The sequence below is a fragment of the Citrus sinensis genome, chromosome 8, assembly GCF_022201045.2.
Source record: "Citrus sinensis cultivar Valencia sweet orange chromosome 8, DVS_A1.0, whole genome shotgun sequence".
In the NCBI taxonomy this organism is placed as follows: Eukaryota; Viridiplantae; Streptophyta; class Magnoliopsida; order Sapindales; family Rutaceae; genus Citrus; species Citrus sinensis.
Window position 1 is genome coordinate 23,911,212 of NC_068563.1, and position 24,425 is coordinate 23,935,636.

General features: G+C 34.3%; 5 protein-coding genes and 1 pseudogene across 5 annotated transcripts; 2 read left to right on the plus strand and 4 right to left on the minus strand.

Moving 5' to 3' along the window:
- Nucleotides 1–137: 137 nt before the first annotated feature.
- LOC107177497 (exopolygalacturonase clone GBGA483-like) lies at nt 138–1,727 on the minus strand. The gene is made up of 4 exons (XM_052432785.1): nt 1,584–1,727; nt 1,391–1,450; nt 672–1,013; nt 138–380 (listed from the first exon to the last, which is right to left on the minus strand). The coding sequence occupies exons 1-4, from the start codon at nt 1,725–1,727 to the stop codon at nt 138–140; spliced, it is 789 nt and encodes a 262-aa protein (XP_052288745.1).
- Nucleotides 1,728–2,642: 915 nt separating this feature from the next.
- LOC107177496 (uncharacterized) lies at nt 2,643–3,345 on the plus strand. Its single transcript, XM_015531354.1, has 2 exons — nt 2,643–3,156; nt 3,335–3,345. Exons 1-2 carry the CDS (start codon nt 2,643–2,645, stop codon nt 3,343–3,345), a joined length of 525 nt encoding a protein of 174 aa, XP_015386840.1.
- Nucleotides 3,346–4,393: 1,048 nt separating this feature from the next.
- Nucleotides 4,394–9,995, plus strand: LOC102625462 (uncharacterized; annotated as a pseudogene).
- Nucleotides 9,996–10,169: 174 nt separating this feature from the next.
- Nucleotides 10,170–13,439, minus strand: LOC107177533 (receptor-like protein EIX1). Its single transcript, XM_025099555.2, has 2 exons — nt 10,838–13,439; nt 10,170–10,759 (listed from the first exon to the last, which is right to left on the minus strand). The coding sequence occupies exon 1, from the start codon at nt 13,258–13,260 to the stop codon at nt 11,047–11,049; it is 2,214 nt and encodes a 737-aa protein (XP_024955323.1). The 5' UTR covers nt 13,261–13,439; the 3' UTR covers nt 10,170–10,759; nt 10,838–11,046.
- A 2,960-nt stretch (nt 13,440–16,399) lies between these two features.
- On the minus strand, nt 16,400–19,558 carry LOC102625178 (receptor-like protein EIX1). The gene has a single exon (XM_025099554.2). It carries the CDS (start codon nt 19,498–19,500, stop codon nt 18,448–18,450), a length of 1,053 nt encoding a protein of 350 aa, XP_024955322.1. The 5' UTR covers nt 19,501–19,558; the 3' UTR covers nt 16,400–18,447.
- On the minus strand, nt 16,991–18,139 carry LOC112498644 (receptor-like protein EIX2). Its single transcript, XM_025100106.1, has 2 exons — nt 17,643–18,139; nt 16,991–17,459 (listed from the first exon to the last, which is right to left on the minus strand). The coding sequence occupies exons 1-2, from the start codon at nt 18,137–18,139 to the stop codon at nt 16,991–16,993; spliced, it is 966 nt and encodes a 321-aa protein (XP_024955874.1).
- Nucleotides 19,559–24,425: the final 4,867 nt, after the last annotated feature.

Sequence of the window (24,425 nt, forward strand, 5' to 3'; positions counted from 1 at the left end):
AAGTCATTAACCTTAATGGAGACCCTCGTTTGGTATATGCGGGATATGATATTTGACATGTACTCACTCCTAAATTTAGTATACAGAAATGAAAAATAACAAAACGTGTATAGATAAAATATGAAGAGTCTGGAGATCTAGACGCAAGTAGCCGGGATTTGCTTTCCGAAGAGAGTTGGTTTGACATTGGAACACAAAGATGTCGTTTCAGGACCCTCAACCTTAAAATTAACGCCATTGTACACCAAGTTTATATTCCCAATCTCAATATTTTGGCATGGAATCTTTTGGCTACACACAAGACTTACGGCAACCTTGGTAGCTGAAGTGCCGCGGATGTTATTGAATCTCACATTGCTGATCTTTACTTGCGAAGGAACCTGTAAAATATTAACGGCAGGGCGTGTAATCATTAGCTGTCAAATATAACTGAGCGGTCTGCTTTAAAAATTAAGCTGAAGCATAATAGTTTGAGAGATGAATGAATGTTCATGTACCTTTATGTTACATTTATTAGATGGGCAATACAGTTGATCTATGACGATGGGATTTTCCACATTGTTCGTGACAATGTCTTCAAAAGCGAAGTTGGAAGCGATTCCAACGTGAGAATCAGGTCATGTTTTGACTCTAACCCCGTTACTTGTGCCTGTGAAGGTACAGTTCCTTACAGTCAATCCAACAACTTCTTCATCTTTTGTATCCTTTCCCAGGCTACCAACACTGATACCATGTCCTGGTCCGCAAAAAACGTCAGATACTAAAATATTTTTACTGCCTTGACCAAGAGAGACACAGTCATCACCGGTGGCTATAACTGAATGTGATATCTCAATCCCATTTGATCTTCCAATATGAATGCCATCAGTATTAGGACTATCCGCGTGTGCTGTGATTTTGAGGTCATTTATCTTCAGGTTGTAGCAACCCAAAATGTTAATGTGGAAGTATTTGCTATCAACAGATTTTATCCCAGTAATTGTTGAGTCGTTCAGGAAATTGAATCTTATGGACTGTCAATTTGACACCGAAGCAATATTAACTAATTATTTTAACCCTGTTTTCATTAGCAGGTTTACCAAAAAAAAAAACAAAAAAACAAAAACAAAAAACAAGAGAACATTGTTAACAAGACTTACTGTGGGAAGCTGGCAATCGGAGTTTTTGTGGCATTGATTTAGTGGCCATGCAGTTTCGCCTTGGCCGTGGAATGTTCCTTCGCCGGAGAGAGTGAAGTGTCTGAGATATTGAAAGGTGATCCAGCTTTGTTTATCGGGTAGTTTTGATAGGCCGGTTGGTGCCTGGACAAGCCCTTGAAGTTAAAAAGAAATTGGAGCTTTGCATGGACCTTCAAGTTCGCAAAATTCGACAAGTATTTTCCCGGAGTTACCAATACCGTGCTTTCTATTCCATCCCAGTTGCAAGCTTCTCTCCAAGCAGTACCAAAAGCCTATATTAAATTGACAAGAACCAAATACTTACTACTTTTAATTAGTAAAGCGACTACATTTTCAAATAAGGCTTTCATTTCGTGTTGTTGTTTAGCAGCTGTGGCTATTAAGCTGCGGATCTTATTTTCTTACCTTACTATCATCCTTAATGCCATCGGCCGCGGCACCAAAGTCCTTGACGTTGAAAACTCTGTTGGTTGCATCGATACCTTTTACCGAAGTAATGAACAACACTAGTAGTGAAAATGCTTGCTGGGAGTAGGAGCTGAAACCCATTTTATGACTGATTGAAGTGAAAGTATTGTATATTCCGATAAATTTGAGTAAACTTTTTATTTTATTTTATGTTTTTTAATGGTAGATGGTAGATCGATCATTGTAGAGAAATTTATAAGGTAGTGCGAGTGCAGTTCCTTCACTAATTTTGAATCTTCTATTTAGGATTTTAGGCTTTAAAAAAAAAAAAACATGTCTTGTTTTAGCATTACTTTTGGAGTAACTTCCTAATAATATAATGTTGGCTGTAAATTGTTTCATTGGTCCATTGATTTCTTCGTTATAGTAACTTTCACTATCCTGTTTTTATCAAATTCTACAACTTGCATATTTCACAATCCAATTCTCGCTTTATACGATTACCATCTCAGGGACAATAATATCTTTGATTATATATCTCTAGCCGGGTCTCCGAATTTTTCTTTATGAAATAAGTGAACCGAGAGCCGCTAGCTACTCCAATTTCTATAAGGATTTTGTTCAATCTAGTAACAATTTATAAATAATCTTTCATGCATTATAACTAGAAATTACAACAAAAAAAAAAATTAAAGAATTGAAACGGATTTGTAGTGTTCATCAGTTCTCTGTGACGAGGCTTTTACTATCTTTTACCACACGTGTGTTTATTGATTAGAAAAATTAGTTACATATAATTTTCATTTTTGAAACCTTGTAATTCAACTTAACTAGGATTTTGTATTTTGTACTTTTCCAACTTGGGTTCCGGCAACTTAATATTCGGAGTCCCAGTAGCACAAAGTATTCATTCATAATCATTAACACAAGTAAGTCCACACATATCGTTGTACTGATCATCGTCTAAAGGTCTAGCTAAATTATGTATTTAATTAACTCCCTCTGTAGATACTTCGATTTTGGTATCCTGGATTTTGAATTCGGTTGATCTTGAAGATGGCGGATAAACAATCAACAGCAACCAGCAGTAATGCATTGGGGATCAACTTTGTATCAGAAGAACAATTGGATGAAGCCAAAAAGACAAGAGGCGAAAGAGTTGAAGACGGGACAGCACAGAGAGACAGGCCTATTCACGAGATAATGAACGAGAACAAAGCCAAAAAGAAAAAGGAACTCGAGGACCGCCGGAAGCACAAGCCTCCGAAATCCTTGGACGAAGACGAGGCCCAGTTTCTTGACGGATGGGAGTCGTATAAGAAGGAAAAAGAGCGGCGGCTTGCTGACGAAGAGGCCATGGAGCTTCGGCGTTTCAGGGCAGCCGTGGCATCACAATGTGTTGCTTCCAAGGAAACATTAACAAGCCATGATGATGATGATCATCAACAGAGATTGATTATTGGGAAGAAGAATCCAGCGTCTTGTCCCTTGAGCTCGATTATGAAATTGGTGCCGCTGGCAAAAAAACCCAAGAAAGATTTTCAAAGTGTAGCAGCAGAATCTTCTTCAGGTACGTTGGAAAAGATTGATGCAGCTGAAAAATTTCCCAAACCTGCAATGCTAAAAAGAAATAGGGGTGATGCTGATCATAATAAATCCCCTGTAACAATAAGTCTGGTTATTACTACAGTGATAGCGAAGATGATGATTGATTACTATAGTATTTGTTTATATTGTTGTTATTTCAGGAAAGCTTTGATTTATTTATGCCTTCTGTTGTTCTTCTCACAATCAATTAGAAATACTAGTCCATACTTAACCTTTTTTTTTTTTTACTATATTGCAATCAAAGGATGGCTGATATTTATAATCAAATAATTCCTGAAATTATTCTACATTAAATCTATGAAACACAACCAAAATTTTCTTTTCACTAATAGTAGAGAAATATCTATTCTACTCACATTTTGTGAGAAAAGGACTAACTCCACCCAACTTGTTCATTAAAAAACTCAATTAAGTACTTACTTTTTTTTTTTCTCTGGCAAGTGACAAGTAAGTCCACATGGATTGTATTTACCATTTTGACGCATTTTCTTTTTGCTATATTGAAAACATTAATTTCGGATCACTCTTTTGTGGGATGTTGATCTTCAAAATATATTACAAATTATTATAAATCTCAACAGACCTTCTATTTTTCTAAAGAAGATAAAAAAATTTCATCAATATACCCTCATTTTTCAGTTATCTTTTGAATAAAAATGAGAATAAGTTGAAATTTATAATAGTTTGGGGGTGTTTTAAAATTTTTACTTCACAAGGAGATATTTCAAAATTTAACCGTATTGAAAATAGTAATAAAGCACTTTTTAATTATTAGTAATATCTCTAAAGATTTCATCCTAAGTAATATGGTGGCATCCATCCATTAGATGGTAGAAATGTGAAATAAGATTTTACATTCTAATGGATGAATGACATATATTAAGAACTAATAGTAAAGATCAATAAAATAAAAAGAAATTACGAAAGAAGGTTATTCACATTTTTCTCACTTTTGCTGAAATATTACACCATGATGCAAGCCGAAATAAATTGTCAAAAGTTATAACAATCATAAAATTATTAGCCAACATGAGGTGATTTATTAATTTGGGGTGTTTATGAGTTCAAATGTTGAATGAGTAACATAAATGGTATTGTTGGTATTAAACGAACCTCAAGGATTCCCATGAAATTATCCCCAATAATTTATTATTATGAAAAAAATAGCGAGCTTCAAGTGCTGGTGCTGACGTGCTGTACAAGAGAATGAGATAACGCCTCTTTTGTTCCTAATCATTCAGCATCAAACAAGAGTGCAGTGACGCGGTCTCTGTCTCACAGAGCACAAATATCCTTCATCTTCAAAAAAACAATTAGCCAAGCAAGAAGCCAAAAAAGCCCAACAAAAAATGGAAGCTCTTTCAAGAATTAGCTTCTTAACAAACTACACTCGCTCTCATTTCCCAATATTCTCTCCACTTCCTCACACCCAGAAGCCGCTTTCCAAGAAAACATCACCATCTTCTCTCTTAAGAACAAGCACTCGTCCAGGTCAACCACCATCCTTTGCCTTTTTTTTTTTTGTGACGCTTCCTATGCTTGCCACTGAATTCCCATTTCAGCTTTTGTGTTTTTATTTTCTCCTTATTTGACTTCTTAGTGAGTGAAGTTGCTGAAGAGGATATTCTGCAAATGTTCTTTAAAGATAGAGAACTGAATGGAGATTTTATTTCCAAAGCTTCTGATATGTTTTGGCTAATGGGGGCTTCGAAATTCATTGACTCTGATGCTGATGCTGGCAAATTTGCTAACAATTCTGAACAAGCTCACCAGGTAGCTTTCTTGATTCTGATTCATAAGAATGTATTGTATCTTTTTTTCGGCAATTTCCAGTTTTAATCTCTCTTCGTGTCCCCTGTGGTGGTGTGGAAGTATGATAATTTCAAACATTTCTGGTTTATGGAGCATCTTTGTCAGTACTGTTCGTGATTCTTGGAGTCTCTTCAGTTCTGACTTTGGAGTGTGGACAGTGGAATTGATTCTACAACTAACAATGGAGCAGTTTAGCTGTTTCAATGAGAAATCTTCCAAAATTGCTTATTTATTTAGTTTTTTGAATATCAAATAAGAAGTTACTGAATGATATAATAATGCCAAGTACAAAAATAGCAATTGATTCATTCGATATCTTGAAGGATTTTAAAACTTAGCCAAGCCTGTATTCTGTTGGAATTAGCAGTAGCATGTGTACTCTTATTCCTAGGCTTTTGTAAGACATAAATTACAGCCTGAGGTGCAGCTCCTAATTACAATTGAGGCTTAGACTGGGGTAGCACTGCTGTTTATAGAAGGAGGACTTATTCATTCCCAGCATTATGAAAAGGTTCCATTGAAATTTGAGGCAGTTGACAATGCAGATGTCTTATTCTGATCTGTCCTATGTCACCTCTTTAGCATTATACTGTGGCATCAACTCCATTCTTGACGCATTTATGAATTCAAAGTGCATACATATCTCCATGCTGGTTTCAGCTACTCTCTGGTTTAAAGTTCCTTAATTTAATTGCTAAGTATAACTGTATAACATTCTGTTCGTTCTGTGTCATTCTGTTCGTTTTTATTCTGGTTTCTTAGATGATTTGTTGTGCTTCTGCTGTCATTGATGGTATGTATATTGTAGGTCATAGAAAGTGACAATGATGATGGATTTTTGAAACTCTCGAAAACCCATGAGTGGCTATTGGGTGACAACTCTGCACCAATCAATAAGAAACCTTCTGCTAAGGTATGCATTTTGTTGGCTATCATTAAATTATAATGAGCTTGCTTGAAAACACTCTCTCCCATCTCTCCATCCTCCTTCCCTCCTTTTCTCCCCATTTCAGAAAAGCAGGGGAATTTGTTTTAAGTTTTATATCTGCAATTTCTTACTGCTAACCGATGCATGTAAATACAGGCTTTGCAGGATGACAGTGAAAGAAGGAAGAGACTGAACTTTCTTAAATATGAAGCTGTATGATACTTCTCTTGAAATTAGAATTTCTCATGGTTAGTTGGTTGTTGATGTGATGTCAATGCCTGAAATTGGGATCTTTCTGTTCGGTTCTAATTCCACTATTTCTTTTAAAAAGTTAGATTCTCTTACATTTGAAATTTAAATTGTTAGTTGTTATCTAACTAACTTAGAAAGAGCTGATTAATAAATGAACATATTGTATAAGTACGTGCAAGGGTGGACTGGTTTTTCTCCTTTTGGTTCTAGGGGTATGATTTCATTATACTTATATCTGTAGCTTTAATCTTGCAAGCTGAATGAGCTGATGTTCACCATGTGACTCTGTTTTGATTAAAGGTTGTTTATATATTCTTCTGTTAGCAAATGGCGCTTTGAGAGATGTCTGTTTGCAAAGGAAGCTGTAAATTTGGTTACTTAACCTTCTGTTTTGAAACCATATTTCTCCAATTCAATTCCCAGGTAACTGGGATAGGACTTAATAGATTCAGTTTTATGTTAAAGTTGGTAAATGTTAATAGAACTAAGGGTTCACAGATTTGGTATGGTACCTGTATGCTTTTATTTTTCTTTTTGTATTGGTTAGATGTGGAGTGGTAACATAATAGGGAAATGGAGCTAGTTTGATCAAGTTGTCTTGTATTTGGATTTTCTGATGTGTTACCTGGATTATTAGAAAATTGTATTTATGCTTCTTGTTATAGCACGATTGTTGTTATGTTTGATTTACATGCCTTGCAGACAAGGTACATGTTAGACTCTGTAGTCTCGGCTCTTTTCTCTCTGCTCAAACTTTTAGGTTGTGTGATCAATTAACAATGTTAGTACAATGTTAGTACCTAAAGGCTTGCTTGTGCGCCATAGTACTACCAAAGCTGTCTAAGATGCTGGTATTTGTACTTCGATCTTGCAGCTCAAGAGGGAACTGATGCTTTTGTCAGTTGGCATTGGAACTGCATGTAGTGGTTATTGTTTGATAATGCTCTCAGTCCTGGTACTATCTTGACAGAAATTTGAAGCACAGTATTTAAAGTTTAAAAAATTTTTAATATCAGACCTTTCTCTAGCTTATTTAATAGAAGTCTGGAATTTTGCACTCTGTTATTTTGCTGAAAGATATGATTGGAAATAAATATGAGGATCTGGTGACAACGGCTCTAAACTACTTTTTGATTATATTTTCATCTATTTTCAGTAGTTGACTGTACAAATTGCGACAGAGTAGGCAAATTTTTTTTCTCTCTCCCTATTCTACTTTATTGAATGGATTCATGTACTTTCTTTAAATGTAAAGTAAGATATTCGTGAAATATTGTAAATTTTGGTTTTATATAGAAATGACCTTATTAATTTTACAGGTGGCTTTTAGCTATATGGTTGGGGTTCTTTTCAGGTAAGCTGATCTTTTATTTTTCATTTATTTATATGTAGTGTTTTTTGATAGAAAACATAGAAACTTGTATTGAGAAGAAAAACATGTACAGAAAGTGAACAAGGAGTCCGCAAATAAAGAACCCCTAAAGATCACAAAAAGTCCATGCAGTTCAATGCTGATCAGATGACCAAAAAAGTATAGGATCTAAATGAATAAATGATCTCACAACAAAAACAAGCTCAAAAGCACAGAATTAAGCCAACACCCCTTACAGTTTAGATGAATGAAGAATAAAGAAGAATCTTGAAATTCCTTTGTTAATGATGCCCAAAGAAAAGCTAGTAATCCCACTCTTTCCCACAAAAAGATGATGTCTTCCTCAGAATCTTAAAAACAATCTTTAATTTCTTTAAAGCCAAATCACCCAAAAAGTGGCCAGAGCTGAACATTTCCATGGCACTCTAGCTTTTTTACCTTTCCCAAAAGCATCAATAATCTCTGAAAGCTGAGAAATGCTAGAAGCTGGAATCACTCAAGAAATTCTAGCTGCCTGAAACAATGAACGGCATTGTGACAATGCAAAAACAAATGATCTGCTCTTTTGCTATTCTCTTGCACATGACACACCAAGAAGCACAAGCACACACTATGATTCCATCTTTGAATAGCATAGTTTACCTAGAGCCAAGGACCAAACAAAAAGTGGAACTTTACTAGGGTCTTTAGCATTCCAAATCACTGGGTAAGTTGATCTTTTTTAACTAAGGATAATATTTGTCAAACAATACCTTGATGAGCCAGTTTTCAAAATCAAAGCTCAGTGCTGAGTCCTAGATTTTGAGCTACGACTCAAAAGGAAGGTTTATGAATAATAACAATACTAAGTACTGCAATCAGTTGTCGAAAAGAATGGTAGATTCTGCTGTTTCAGTTACTTCGACAGAAAACTTTTTCATCCAAATTTTTACTTGCCAATAATGTAAAAATAAGTGTATAACGATATTATAATTCAAGGAAACCATGATAATGTGATATGCAAAGTTTCTATAGAAAATTACTGTTAGTCATCCACAGGAGTTTTTGGCCTAAAAAATCAATAGCTGGAGAAATGGCCCATGGGATTGATGTCTTCTATCAAATATTCTTGATTTAGTGAACTCCCTCGAATGTTTTCGCTGTGGAGGAATTATCTTTGTGTGGTCTAATTGGTACTCCAAATATCTCAGAAAATTTAAAGATATCGCTCATTTTCTAGTTTAGGGAAGTAAAAAACTCCGAGTAGTGCTTTTAGCACATTTTTTAATAGAAAACCGAAAAAAGGTTTAGTAACAGCAGGAGACCATCTGTTCTTATTACTGATCCTAATTCTGATAGTTTAACAAACCTCATTTCCAGTGCAGTTGCTTGTACCTTCAGCTCTTATACCAACATGCAGACCGGCTGTCCAAGGACATGGTTCCTCAGATTTTCATGTGAAAGAAGTCCAAGAAGTACATATTAAAGCTTCTGCATTTTTTTTTCTTCCCCGAATGGCGCCGTTGTAGCTAAGTTATTCTCTGTCTCCCCCTTGATTAAGCAAACATTTCCTTTTCTTTTGTAGAATTGGAATTAGAAGCGAGGACCTTAAGGACTTCTTAGAGGGATCAATTAAGGGAAGTAGCCTTGCTCTTTTGTCTCCAAGGCTTGTGATCCCGGGCTCCCGGCTACAATATATGGTTTGTGGGTTCTGTCTCATCGGTATTTTGCCAATGACTTCTTTGATTTCCAGGTAGCAATTAAAAGAACTTTTATTGTTGTCTTCAGCTGTTTGTATAAATTTTGAAATTAATCATGAAGCCCTCAAACTATTAACATAAGTTGTGTTTATTAATTTGCCCATTGGTTCCTGTTTATTGCAGATTGTTCCAGCCATGGTTGGCATGTTTGTATATAAGGCTGCTGCTCTTGTTCAAGTTTACAGAGACAACGAAGACTTGCAATTAGTTTTTCCAGAAAATGAGGAAGGTTCAAGTGACTGAAATTATCCATATTAGCTCTTGGAGTATTTCATTTTGATTCTGAAATATTTTGAAGCAGAAGGTGTTCCCAAAGACTAATTTCTGCAGGCTACCATCAAGCTTCTAGTGGAAAAAGCACCCCAAAAATCTAAGTGGAATGATTCATTTTCCTGAGTGGCTCTATAGGCAAAGTTGACTGGTTAAAGTTGAACTTCAGAGACTTGCAGGGAACTGTCAGGCATGTCTTCCAAACTCCTACTTTTATCCAATCTTTTTATTGCCATGAGATAATGACTGCCCAAAAAAATTGTTCTGATGGATGATATAGAACCATCTGAGTTTGTAATGCTTTCACGGTTTTTGTTTGCTTTAACTATGTAGTTTGTACTCAAAATCATGTATCATTTAGGAAGGGAATGATTGCAGTGTTTGTAGCAAAACTCGAATCAAAATAAAAGATTATAATGCTTGTTCAAGATGCTTTTCTTTCCCTTTTTTTTTTTTGACATAAAAGGAAGTCTTTCTAAATAATAGGTTTGTAAACAATCCCAAACTGTTCTTGATAAGCAATACAGGATGAATATGGATCGATTTATTAGAATAGCTCTCTGATTTAGCGTAAAATGTGTCTAATTTTAGAGGGTCCAATCTTGCCGCTTTATTGTATAATACTTCATTTCTTGTTTAGAGGACATTAAACAACAATTTAATAGAAAAAGCATAAAACAAACACTGATAAACATGAAAAACTCTAGTAACATTTTCTTACAGGGCATCCAAATCTATCGACGCAGCCATCCAAGAAATAACAGTATTTGTACCTCCATCTTCTGTTGATAAGCAAAGGGCCCATGAAACACCAAAAACCCAACACAAATCCAAGTGCCATGCTTACATACAACAACCAGTCAACTTCATCTTCATCTTCGTTTCCATTTTCATTTCGATCTTCAGGTACAAGAGCATTCTTCTCGGGACAATTAGGAAGTGGAGCTCCGCAGAGATTGTTCCCAGCAAAACTGGATGCATCCATGCTTTGCAATTGAGTGCTTGAAGGAATTTTCCCAGTCAAGTTATTGTAGGATAGATTCAAGTGATTCAGAAATGATAAACTTGACATACTTTGAGGAACTTTACCAGAAAGTTGGTTCATTGAGAAATCGAGGGATTCAATTGATCTCATATTTCCAATATTCTCTGGAATTTTTCCCGTAAAAAGGTTGTGGGAAAAATTTAATGACTGCAATCCCATAAGATTTGTCAGTTCCTTTGGTACTTCTCCTGAGAAATTATTATTGGAAATGTCCATGATTCTTACCAAATTAAGAATGGTGTTATATTCAACCATAAACCCTTTCGTCACAACTGATGCATCCTCAAAGACATCTGAGACGCCTCCCCTTATATATGATATGGCATTATCTTGATTAGATGAATTCGCTGCCGCCATAGCAGTGAAGTTATTGATGCATCTTGGTATGATCCCTGAGAGACTGTTATGTGCAACGTCTAAAATTTGGAGAGAATTTAGACGACAAAGTTGAATTGGCAAAGACCCATGAAGCTTGTTTGATCGAAGATTGAGAATCGATAAACCTGAAAATCTTCTCCCATCCATATTGGAATGTCGCCAACAAACTCATTTTCACCCATGTCCAGTACTTTCAAATTTGAACAATTTTGAATTGACACAGGAATTATTCCAACCATTCTATTATTGCGAAGGTTCAATAATTCAAGAGAACTTAAAGTTCCAATTGAGATAGGAAGGCTACCAGAAAAAAAGTTGTTACCTAAATTCAGCACAAGCAAGTTAGGCCAGCTCATCCAACAATCAGGTATATCTCCAGAAAAATAATTTTTCGAGAGTTTGAGATATACGTAAATGTTGTCCGACTCATTCTCCCTCTTACATATTAAATGGAAAATGGATCCTGACAAAGCATTGTTGGAAAGATCAAGTAGACCCGGGGAAGGTACAAGAGGCAATGGGCGGTCACAATTTGGAATCTCACCATAGATTTGATTGGTAGAGAGATTCAAGTACACGTACTGGGAAATGGAATTCCAAAACCAACGGGGAATAGTATCTGAAATTCTTGTGTTGGATATGTCCAGAATGAACAAATGCTTTTGGGAACGAAGCCACGACGGAAATTGAGGCCCTAAATGACATGACCTCAATCTTAGTTTTTCGAGTTGAAAAGGAGGAACCCAACTCTGATTGACTTTGAAGATTAGCGAGTTTCCAAATGCAGAAAATGAGGTCAATTTTGTTAGGTTGACGAAGTGAATTTCAGAAAGAGTTCCATTCAACCTGTTGTTGGACAAATCCATAAGTTCTAAGTGTGATAATTGTCCCAAAGACATTGGAATAGCACCATCCAGCGTGTTATTGAAAAGATCTAAGTTTTTCATCGATGAAAGTTCTCCTAGAGCAGGTGGAAGGGGACCTGAAAGAGAGTTATCTCTCAATTCAAGAGTGTGCAGACTTTTAAATTGCCCGAGTTGATTTGTCAAGTGACCACAAATGTGACAACCGCTCAAAACCAGTGACTCTAGTGCATATGCACCACATGACGAGAAGATATCTAAGACTTGTGATAAATCTTGACCCAATTTGACATATGAGACGTCTATTGATGTTAACTTACAAAGTCTTACAAATGATGTTGGAATCTGCCCTCCAAGTTCTACATTGAAAGAAAGGTCGAGAGTTTTGATAGAAGTCAATTTTTCTAGACCCATTGATGAAATCGTACCATGCAAGCTATTACCTCTAAGAGAAAGGAACTCAAGATCATTAAGCTTAGACAACCAGCCAGGTATTGCAGAATTGAATTCATTAGAAGATAAATCAAGATGTCTAAGAAACGTCAAGTTTCCTAGTCCACTGGGGATTTTACCATGAAATTCATTATCGCTAAGATCGAAAAAGACTAAATTACGAAGACCAAAAACCCAACTACTATATTGAAACAAAGAGTTATTAAAATGGTTTCCAGAAAGATCGAGGGCCTTAAGGGAGGAAAAATTAGTAGAGGGTAATGAAGGAAAGTGATGGAGTTCACAGGAGGACAACTTTAATACTTTTAAAGAAGGGAGTGAGTTTATCGTCACTAAACCATCAGAGGATTTAGTAAGGTCAACCAGACTCAGATCAAGGTGCTCTAGAAAAGAAAGACCAGAAAGCCATGAAATACTTTCAACTTGTAACTCATAATAACTCTTACTAAGGTCAAGATATTGAAGATTAGAGATATTTCCAAGTTGGTGAGGAATCACTCCTGCAAATTCGGCTCCAGAGAGATTTAGGTATCTAAGGTTCTTAAGAGAGCCAAGATACGAGGGAGTTTGAATTCCCTGGAAATCATTATCACTTAAGTCCAAGTGAATCAAATGCTTTAAGTCAAACAAAGAGGGATTTATCTTACCAACCAGCTTTGACCCCGTGCCATAATTAGGATTAGGGTTTCCGAGGTTGAGCTGAAGCACATGGCCAGTGAAGTTGTTACAAACAACACCATCCCATGCACAGCAATCTCCATCACCAATATTCCAAGAAGCAAGACGGTTTGAAGGATCACTGAGATCTTGCTTCAACTTTAAAAGCGCTTGTCTCTCACTGTCTACGCAACCCACGTTAGGGTTGCCAATGCAGAAGCTGATGTTGATCATGGTAACTAAAGTAAACAACTCAAGAAAGAGAAGGGCAACAAAAACAACCATAGTTGATTTCATTGCTGTGGCTAGTGATGAATTAATTATGGGGAAAGTGTGCTTATGATGAGAATGTTATTATATTGCTTGATATTTATAATGTCCTCCGTTTGCCCATATGACACGTTTGCATCAATCGAATTTGGTACGTAATAGTATGATCGAAAAGGATTTATGATCTCAGTCTCACATTTCTGCAAGAAATTTCCGTGCTCGTTGCTTTGGATCATCATCAAGTCTTCTAAGTCATCAATTAAGTGTTTGCTGTGGCCCCTCGGTGGACTTTGAACTTGCATTATTACAGTGGGAGATACAAACAAAGAAACCAAAAAAAAAAAAAAAAGAGTTTTAAAAAAGGAATTGAATGGTTAAAATGATATACTGTAAAGTTTAGAGTAATAGGATAATTATGAAGTTTCAGAGTTTTATGTTGTAATTTTTGTTATAAGTTTCGTCTCAACTGCGATGGTTAGGTTTTGATCAAATACTTTACAAGGCGTTTCATTTGTAATAGTTTTCATTTCTGTAGGACAACAAATAAACTCGTTTGATTTGTTTTTTTTACTTGGTCTCTAAATTTATTTCGCCGGGTTATCCGGAAAGTGTTTAACTCGTATGGTATATTTTGTCTCTCTGTTAATTTGGGCCGACAAGAACTAAGGAAATATATTGACCACCTCCTTCACTTGTCGGCAAGAACTTTCGTGCTCAATGCTTCGGGTCTTTAAATTCTCAATGTCATTGACTTCTGTGGCTCCTCCAGTGGACTTGCGTTTTGCATTTGTAGTTAAGGGAAAAAAAAGGTCTTGGCTATTTTATGGCATTGAATGGTCATTAAAATATTTAATTACTAGTATATTATTAATATTTTAAAAAAACTAAAATTTATCTTTTTATCGAGAAAGTTCATCTTAAGAATGGTAGAAAGGCTCGATCCAATTATTGACCAAATTGATTCAACCATAATTTTTATGACTTTAGCCCAAACTCAAGGAGTTAATGATTGGGTTAGGGCTCAGGGAATCAGACCCAATGTAGGGCCTTATCAAAAGACTCAGACCCGATTCTTAAATTAATTTTTAAAATTAAAAAAAATAAGAATTGAAAGTACATACGCACCATACATGTGTATTTTGTACTTGATTTATTTACTTGTTAATTTGGTTAGATTTTACATGTTGTATTGTTGTTAAAGCTAAATAAAAAATTAATTTATTAAATTCCTTACAACCAAAATAAAAAAAACATGAAATAATATTATTAATTAAAAAAGAAGAAGAATTAGAGCATCATTCTAAAATGTTGTGAAAGCGTGTGGTTGAACAATTACTAATATTACAATGATTGTGATTTTTGGAGATATATAAATGTGGTAATAAATAAATGCAAAGAAAATAAGGCACAATAATTTATATGGTTCGGCGTAATGCTTATGTTCACGAACAAAGACTGAAAGATAATTTTACTAATAATGAGAATTTACAAAATTAAAAAAAACTCACAAAACCTAATACTCAATACACCCAAATGGATTCCCTTAACATCCAAATAAACCCTCCTCTAAAACTCACTTAAAACAAACTTTGATCTCACAAATTTTATAGGAAGCATTGCCCACCTACCACATGACTTCAATTTGACTTGGCCAAATTGACAAATTTGGCAATCAATGCCAACTTTTTCATGCAATGCATGCTAGCTGTCTCGTGCAATTATTCAATTTGGACTTGACTCTTCAACATAAAAGAAGCATCTAAGAATTAAAAAACAAGAAATAAAAATTAAAAAAAACAAAGAATTTAAAAAAAAAAAAAGTCCGAGTGGGGCTAGCAAGAATTAAAAAACAAGAATAAAAATTATGGCGGGGCTCGGATAAAGTCCGAGTACAACCCTAATTTGTAGGGTAAGGCTTTTTAAGGGTTAGGACCCTTCATTTTACAAAACTGAGCCCAACCCGTCCCCTTCCAAAGCCTAGTTCCTCCAGCACTGCACCTTGCACCCGAATTAGGCGCATGCATGATATACTTTTTGGCTATTGGAACATAAGGGAACATTTACTTTCCTTTTTTCGAATTGGAATAAGAAGTGAGTACCCTAACGACGTGCTAGAGAGATCAATCAAGGGAAACAGCGTTGCTATTTCATCTCCAAGGCTCGTGATCCCGGGCACAGCATATGGTTCGTGGGTTCTGTCTCATCAGTATTTCGCCAATGACCTCTTTGATTTCCAGATAGCAATTAAAATAATTTTTTGTGTTGTCTGTAACTGTTTGTATAAATTGTCAAATTGACCATGAAGCCCTCAAACTACAAGCATATGTTTATTAATTTGCTGATTGGTTCCTGATCTTCGCAGATTGTTCCAGCCATGGTTGGCATGTTTGTGTATAAGGCTGCTGCTTTTGTTTAAGTTTGCAGAGACAACGAAGACTTGCAATTTGTTTTTCCGGAAAACGAGGGTATTTAATGTGACTGAAATTACCCACATTAGTGATCTCTTGGAATATTTCACCTTGATTCTGAAATATTTTGAAGCCCAAAAAGCTTTGCAAAGAATAGTTCAGTTTCCTGAGTGGCTCAAAAGTAAAGTTGATTGATTAAACGTAAACTTCAGAGATTTATAGGCAACTATCAGGCATGTCTTCCAATCTTATACCAAACTTTCCATTGCATACCACGAGATGATAAGTGCTTAAAAAATATGTAATGATGGATGATATGGAACCATCTGAGTTTCAAGTACTTTCACAGTTTAGGGGCTTTTAGCACGATAGAGTTGGTAAATTTGAATTGTCAGTAGTCATTTGTACTGGGATGTCAATCGTCAAAGTTGTTTGTGAGAATATGGGCAAAATATTTAAATGTAAGTTTCTACATTTCTGCATTCTATAGAAGCAAAAAGCTTTTTATTCCGCAATGGAAGAGTGTAAGACTTGTATATCATGGTAATTTTTTTTTTTTTCAATTTTCTTCATCTTTTGAGACAAAGAAACATAAATTTTATGTAAAACTGAACCATTAGGTTAACAGCTATCTGATTTGGTTCTAAAATTTTATTTACGTTAGCATAAAATTCAGTTAATCACGACCCATGGTAACCATGATTGATCTAATGGTTGAAACATGGTGTCAAAAATTATATAATTTTAGAGGGTTCCAATGTCCAATCCTTCCCCTTTATTGTTTGTGTAAGTAATTCATTTCTTGTTAAAAATACATGAAACAACAGAGTACGTACAAACATGAAGAAATCTACTAAAATTTACTTACAAAGCAGCCAAATCTATCCATACAGCCATCCAAGAAACGACAGTACTTGTACCTCCATCCTCTGTTCAAAAGTAGAGGGCCTATGAAGCACCAAAAACCCACCACAAATCCAACTGCAATGCTTACATACAACAACCAATCCACTTCATCTTCATCTTGCTCGGCATTTCCGTTTGGATCTTTAGGTGCACGTGCATTGTTCTCAGTACAACTAGGAAGTGGAGGTCCGCAGAGATTGTTTCCAACGAAACAGGATGCATCAAAGCTTTGCAATTGAGTGCTTGAAGGAATTTTTCCGGTCAAGAGATTGTTGGACACGTTCAAGTGATTCAGAAATGACAAACTTGACATACTTTGAGGAATCTTACTAGAAAGTTGGTTCGTTGAGAAATCAAGAGATTCAATTGATATCAAATTACCAATATTCTCTGGAATTTGCCCAGTAAAAATGTTGTGGGACAAATTCAATGATTGCAATCCCCTAAGATAATGTCAGTTCCATAGGTATTTCTCCTGAGAAATTATTCTTGGAAACATCAATGATTCTTACCAAATTAAGAATGGAGTTATATTCAACCATAGATCCTTTCATCACAATTGATGCATCCTCCAGAACCTCATAGTCGTAGGCTGTTACTTCAAAGTAGGACATAGCATTACTCTGATGAGATGAGTCAATTGTTGCCATAGCAGAAAAGTTATTAACGCATCCCGGCATGGTCCCTGAGAGACTGTTATTTGCAACATCTAAAATTTGTAGAGAAGTTAGACGACAAAGTTGAATCGGTAAAAAGCCATCAAACTTGTTTGATCGAAGAATGAGAATCAACAAACTTGTAAATCCTTCTCCCATCCATGTTGGAATCTTGCCGACAAACTCATTGTCACCCAAGTTAAGTACTTCCAAATTTGAAAAATTCTTAAATGACTCAGGAATTATTCCAGACAATCTGTTATTGCGAAGGTTCAATGACTAAAGAGAACTTAAAGTTCCCATTGAGATCGGAAGGCTGCCGCTAAAGTTGTTGTTACCTAAATTCAACACATGCAAGTTAGGCCAATTCATCCAACAATCAGGAATGTCCCCAGAAAAATTATTTTTTGAGACTTTTAGAAAATAAATGCTGTGTGACTTATTCTCGCCGTTGCATATGAAATGGATCATGGATCCCGACAAAGAATTATTGGAAAGATCAAGTATGGGCCTTAAAGCAGGTGTATGGGGCGGTAGAGGGTCAAAATCCGGAATCTCACCATAGATTTGGTTGCTAGAGATATTCAAATACTCATACTGAAAAATGGAATTCCAAAACCAACGAGGGATAGTATCTGAAATTCTTGCATTGGATATATCCAAAACAGATAAATTATTTTGTGAATGAAGCCACGATGGAAATTGAGGTCCTAAATGACATGACATCAAGAGCAATGTTTTGAGTTGGAAAGGAGGAACCCAATTGGGATTCACTTGCAAGATTAGCGAGTTTCCTGATGCAGAAAACCAAGTCAATTTTGTTAGATTGACAAAGTGAATTTCAGAAAGTGTTCCATTCATCTTGTTGTTGGACAAATCTAGATATTCTAAGTGTGAAATTTTTCCCAAAGACAATGGAATAGAACCATTCAGCATGTTTCTAGAAAGATCTAGTCTTGTCAAAGATGAAAGATCTCCTAAAGCAGGTGGAAGTGGACCTGAAATGCAGTTGTCATCTAGGGAAAGTGTGCGCAGACTTTTAAATTGGCCGAGTTGACTTGTCAAGTGACCAGAAATTTGACTACTGCTAAAAACCAGCGACTCTAGTGCAGATGCACCACATGCAGATAAAATATCTAAGACTTGTAATAGGTCTTGACTCAATTTGACATCCGAGACATCAATTGATGTCAACTCACAAAGTCTTATAAATGATGTTGGAATCGGCCCTCCAAGCTCAAAATTTAAGGAAAGGTCGATTGTTTTGATAGAGTCAAGTTTTCAAGACCAATTGATGAAATCGTACCCTGCAAGCCATTACTACTAACAGAAAGGAACTCAAGATGATTAAACTTAGACAACCAGCCAGGTGTTGTAGAATTGAATTTGTTTGCAGATAAATCAAGATGTCTAAGAGACGTCCGGTTTCCCAGTCTGTTGGGGATTTGACCTTCAAATTGATTATAGCTCAGATCCATAATGACTAAATGACGGGGACCAAAAACCCAGCTGCCATATTGAAAAAAAGAGTTATGAAAATAATTTTGGGAAAGATCGAGGGCGTTAAGAGAGGAATAATTTCCAGAGGGCAATGGAGGAAAGTGATGGAGTTCGCAGTCAGACAACTTTAATACTTTTAAAGAAGGGAGTGAGTTTATCACCAGTAACCAATCAGAGGCTTTATTAAGGTTCATCTGACTAAGATCGAGGTGTTCTAGCAAAGATAGACCAGATAACCATGAAAAACTATGTACTTGCAACGCATATTCCGACCAACTGAGATCAAGACATCGCAAATTAGAGAGATTTCCAAGTTGGTGAGGAATTATTCCTGCAAATTCGGCTCCAGAGAGATTGAGATATCTTAGGTTCTTAAGAGAACCAAGATATTTGGGAATCCTAATTCCCTGAAAATCATTACCGCTTAAGTCCAAGTGAGTCAAATGCTTTAAATCAACCAAAGAAGGATTTACATTACCACTCAGCATTGACCTCATGTAATCTTCATATTCAGTAGTGGCATATCTGAGATCATTTCTGAAAGGATTTCGCAGGCTGAGCTGAAGGACATGGCCAGTAAGGTTGCTACAAACAACTTCAGCCCATTTGCAGCAATCTCCATCAACAACCCAAGAGCCAAGACGGTTGGAAGGATCTTTGAGATCTTGTTTCAACTTTAAAAGCGCTTCTCTCTCACTGTCTGTGCAACCGACGTCAGAGTTGCCACTGCAGAAGCTAGATATTGCAAATAACTCAAGGAAAACAAGGGCAACAGAAACACTCATTGTTGATTTCATTGCTGTGGATAGAAATCAGTTAATGATAAGAAAAGGAAGCGTGCTGATGGGAAATGTTATCATCTTGCTTGCTATTTATACTCAATTTGGAATTAAATGTTTCACAAGTGAAAACACTTTAGCGTTGCGGCAAAGAAATTTCCACGCATTCACACGTCTTCCCTCAGTGGACTTGCAATTTTTATTATTATAAAGTGGACGAACGTGACACACGAGGCATCCTTAAGCCGACCCCCTAACATATAAAAATTATGAACGTGACACACTTGTCATTAGTAAGCCAGCCCCTAAAATACCAAAAAAAAAAAAAAAAATTAATGATAATAAACGTGACACACGAGTCAGTGAGCCAGCCCCCTACAACAGAAAATAATAATAATAATAATAATAATAACAACGAACATGACACACGAATCATTAAGCCAACCAAACAATGATGGGTTTCTTTAGTAATTTTGTCCTCAAAATCAAGGTGGTACAACGAACAGTAATTTCTGATGGAAATAATTATCTCGCACATCTTATATCAGCAATATCTATCATTTTATTAATGTGCACATATGAAGAGAAGGGTTGATTTAAATTTCAAATATAATTATATATGGAAGAAGAAAGCATCAAAATCATTACTTTGGATCATCGAGTCTTCAAATACATTAATTTACTGCTTGGTTGGGTCCTTACGTGGAATTTCAGTTTGCGTTATTTAATATTTGCATGTTTGACTGATAATCATACCCGGTAAATAAATTAGAGGATAATAGATTTATAAATTTTGAGAATGATTCACCATTTTTTTTAAAACACTCTACTCTTTTATAGCGATAAACGAGTGAGAACTATTGACACCCTTTAAAATTATTCTAAAACTCTTATTTTATTATAATTACATTGAGTAAAAAGGCACCTATACATTTAAGATTTTAAGAAATGGTTATATTAATCTTCATATTTTCAATAAGGATACCAAAACTTCATTTTGACTAAGGTGCTCTATTAACTCAAAAAAATTAACTCCAATGTTTTATTATAAATTGAAGAAAATATTAAAGTAAATGTATAATATATACATTTAAAATAATTTCAATATTTAAAAAATATTTGAATACTTTACAATCTTATAATCTATTAAACCAAATAAATAGAAGCACAATATTAAAATAAATATATCAAAATTTAAGTTATTTTCAATATTTTATAAAATAATTTTAATATTGTTAATAAATTAGATACATTTTGTTAATTGTAAATTTTATTGAACCCAAAGACTTATTTAGAATTTCTATAATAAATACAAATTATTATTAAAATATATATAATAATTTATATTTTGAAAATTATTTTGTATATTAAAATATTTTAATATTGTTTGACTAATAGACAAATTAAACTATTTAAATTATATTTATATTTATTAAAAAATTAAAGCTAATTTTTTTAGTTACTATTTACTAATGGTATTATAGTCAAAAGAAAGATTTGCCAAGGTTGAATCATTTGCTGCAACTCAAGAATGAAATACAAGTGTGCAACCCAAGAGGAAGGGTGAATTGGTATTTTAAAAATTATCATAACAAAGCCACACAACAATCCAATCTAGTGCCTTAATAAATTCAAAAGCAATAAGTTCAATAAAAGCACAATAACAAATGAGTAAAAGAGAAGATAAACAAACACACGAATTTTTACGTGGTTCGGCAATCCCCGCCTATGTCTATGCCTCCAAGCGATCCAAGGTTGAGGATTTCACTATCCAAGCCTTCCAAGGCTTCAAATGTTTACAATTGACTTCAATGTGTCAATGAACCTTTACAACAAAGAGATTATCTCTCAATCTCTTCACTCAAGTGTCTCACACACTCAAACACTTACAATTAAGATGAGGAATTGAAAATTACAATGAAATCTCTCTTAAAGAGTAGATATACAAATTGAAGAATAAAAGATTATTCAAAGTTTTATGATTTGCAAAATGAGAGCTCAATGAACATTGTGTGCTTTTTGATTTTTGCTTGCAAGAGAGCTTGAAAATGAATTGGATTTGAGTTTATATAGTTTGAGCTCAAAAACTAGTCGTTATGCACATTTTAGTGATAATCGGCTTACCGTTTATGGAATCCGGTTAGCCGCTTTTATGTTACTGTTACAATAAAAATTTGAATTTAAGAATATCCGGCATGCCGCTTTTCATATCCGGTTAGCCGCTTACGAAATCCGGATAGCTGCTTACGAAATCCGGATAGTCGCTTATGTTCCAGAAGTTTACTGCCCAACATTCGGCTAGCCGTTTGTCACATCCGGTTAGCCGCTTGCTACAGTAACCGGTACAATGCATTGTTTTCTAAAATTACATTTGACCCCAAAACTTTATAAAATTTTATTATAACCCAAAATGTTATGAAAGTTTTCAAATAGATCCAATTTCAGAATTTCTAAATAATGCTTTGTCAATCCCAAAATTTTTTGAAATTATGATAGCACCCAAACTATGTGAAATTATAGAATGACCCAAAATATTTAAATATTTTCAAATAGGTCTAAATCTGAAATTTAAAACAATATCAAAGATTATAAAATACTTTCATTTTAGTCCAAAACACTTAAATTCATAAAATCATTTTCTTACTATAAAAGTACAATTCATAAATCTTTTTTTAACTAACACATGTAATTTGTTATCATCAAAATTAATATTTATAGCCATATAGGCTAACAAAGAAAAGCCAATAAAATTCAGTTTTAGTTCCCTTGCCGGCACAAAACCAATTGAATCAAATTGTTTCTCTCTCTCTCTCTCTCTCTCTCTCTCTCTTTTGTAGTCTCATCTATACAGTTAATTTGCTCAAACTTGTTTTCTTTTTTTAATTTGATTATTTTTATTTTTGGAAGCTAGTGTTTTTGAGTTTTGTAGAGAGAGAATATTTGAAAAAGGAGATTATTTTTTAAAAAAAGGTAATTTTGGCATTAAAGACAATATAATTGGAAAAAAATTAAGATGATTTTGGAGGGGTCATTTATTATATACAATATACTACATGGGTGGGATATTTCCACCCCATGATCTGTATAAGCCTATCCCATTTCTAAAAAATATTTACAATAAATACACAATTTTCTAATAAATACAAATCAACAAAAAAAATTATGTAATTAATCAATTAAATCGTTCTTATATTTTTTTTTTACTTTTTTTTAACCATTAAAGTAGCTTTAATATAAGTTCTATTTAATTATTTTGCTTTATGACATAAAATGACCCATTGACCCAAAACAAATGTGTTCTGTATCTAATACTTTAGATACTTAATTTTGTGACTTAATCTAGGTTCTTAAATGAAGTCTAATAGTTTTCAATGTTTTATATGTAAATGACATAAATTTGACAGCCTAATAATTTAATGAGTATTTTTTTCATAAAGACATTATGCTAGTTTAATTAAAAATAGTCAATTTAAATTTAGGTTTAAGTAATCTTATTAGTCACATATAATAAAAAAAAATAAGTTACAATAAAATAAATTAAGATAGATTTAATTGATTAATTCTTTTGAATTCTTCTTTATTTGAAATTTTTAAAAATAATGAAATTTTTTTGTAATTATTTTCTAAAAGTGGGGTGGATTTGTTGAATTTGTAGGGTGAAAATATCATCACCCACAATACACATGTCCATATAAAGAGAGTTAACACATAAAAGTCGTATAAATAAGTTCAAATAGCGGCCAACACAGAAAATTAAACTAATCCAAACTGTTTTTTTTTTAATTAAGGTAATTAGGGGGTTGAAAAAAGAAACTTTGCATAAATATGCACAAACGATAAAGTGATGTGGTATGAAAATTGTGATTGAATAAAGCAAATGGTTTATAACTATTAATTCTTTTGTACCAATTGATGTGACATTATATGAGTGGTTAAACGAATACATCATTAAGCTTATTTTTATTATTTTATATTTTTATTCAACTAATTCTTATATCATATTAGTTTGTATAAAAATAATTTTTATAAAATTTTGTAGTTATAACATCACTCAAAAAGTTATATGGCCTACAAATTTTTTTTTATTAAGGTTGTGGCTATTTGAACCTCAAAATTCCTCTGCATACCCATACTTTTATTGAAAGTTTTATTACTAAATTATCTGTAAACAAAATTATTAATAAAGACATAATAGTGAGATGATTTTTTTTTATCATATTTAAGATCTTACTTTAATTGGTCTAGACAAGAGAAATCGAAGTGAACAATTGATTGTGATATTAGAAATATGCCAGCCAATTATGAGAAATTGGATACAAATTTACAAATGGGTAATTTCTTGATTTTGGCATGATAGCAAAGCAGCAAACATGCATAAGAAAATGAAATGTGCATAAGAGAATGATATCATATTGGTTGTTATAAGGTCTGCTATTTATTCATACGATATTTCCAATCTAATTAATTTAGAATGTAAAATTGAAATAGCAAACACATCGATTGTCCTTATTCCAAACAAACAGTGGCCTAAGGTGCTGTCAGATATGAGGCTGATTACACTTTGTAATGTGCTTTATAAAATAGTCTCCAAGATGCTAGCTAATCGTATGAAATCTGTTCTTGACTCGGTTGTTTCAAAATCTCAGAGTGCCTTTGTTCCCGGTTGTGCAATTACCAATAATATAATTGTCTCGACAAAAATTATGCACTTTTTGAAGAGGAAGAGGCAAGGAAAACATGATGTTGCTGCTCTAAAGATCGATATGTCCAAAGCATACAATAGGATCGAGTGGGGTTTCTTTAGGATATGATGCTTAAACTGGGTTTTTGACGCTAAATGTGTGAACTTTATCATGCTTTGTGTGACAATAGTTCGTTACAATGTGCATCGTGAGGGTTGGGAGGTGGGTCCAATTATGCCAAGTAGGGGTCTACATCAAGGT

What these genes read in the sequence shown, in the direction of transcription:
- LOC107177497 (XM_052432785.1), bottom strand. Translation starts at nt 1,727, where the DNA reads ATGGGTTTCAGCTCCTACTCCCAGCAAGCATTTTCACTACTAGTGTTG. An exon ending in GCATTAAGGATGATAGTAAG is followed by an intron (nt 1,451 to 1,583) that starts GTAAGAAAATAA and finishes AATTTAATATAG; the next exon opens with GCTTTTGGTACTGCTTGGAG. An exon ending in GAATAGAAAGCACGGTATTG is followed by an intron (nt 1,014 to 1,390) that starts GTAACTCCGGGA and finishes TCAAATTGACAG; the next exon opens with TCCATAAGATTCAATTTCCT.
- LOC107177496 (XM_015531354.1), top strand. Translation starts at nt 2,643, where the DNA reads ATGGCGGATAAACAATCAACAGCAACCAGCAGTAATGCATTGGGGATC.
- LOC107177533 (XM_025099555.2), bottom strand. Translation starts at nt 13,260, where the DNA reads ATGAAATCAACTATGGTTGTTTTTGTTGCCCTTCTCTTTCTTGAGTTG.
- LOC112498644 (XM_025100106.1), bottom strand. Translation starts at nt 18,139, where the DNA reads ATGCTGAATGGTTCTATTCCATTGTCTTTGGGAAAAATTTCACACTTA. An exon ending in ATATGCAACGGCGAGAATAA is followed by an intron (nt 17,460 to 17,642) that starts GTCACACAGCAT and finishes TCGCAATAACAG; the next exon opens with ATTGTCTGGAATAATTCCTG.
- LOC102625178 (XM_025099554.2), bottom strand. Translation starts at nt 19,500, where the DNA reads ATGAAATCAACAATGAGTGTTTCTGTTGCCCTTGTTTTCCTTGAGTTA.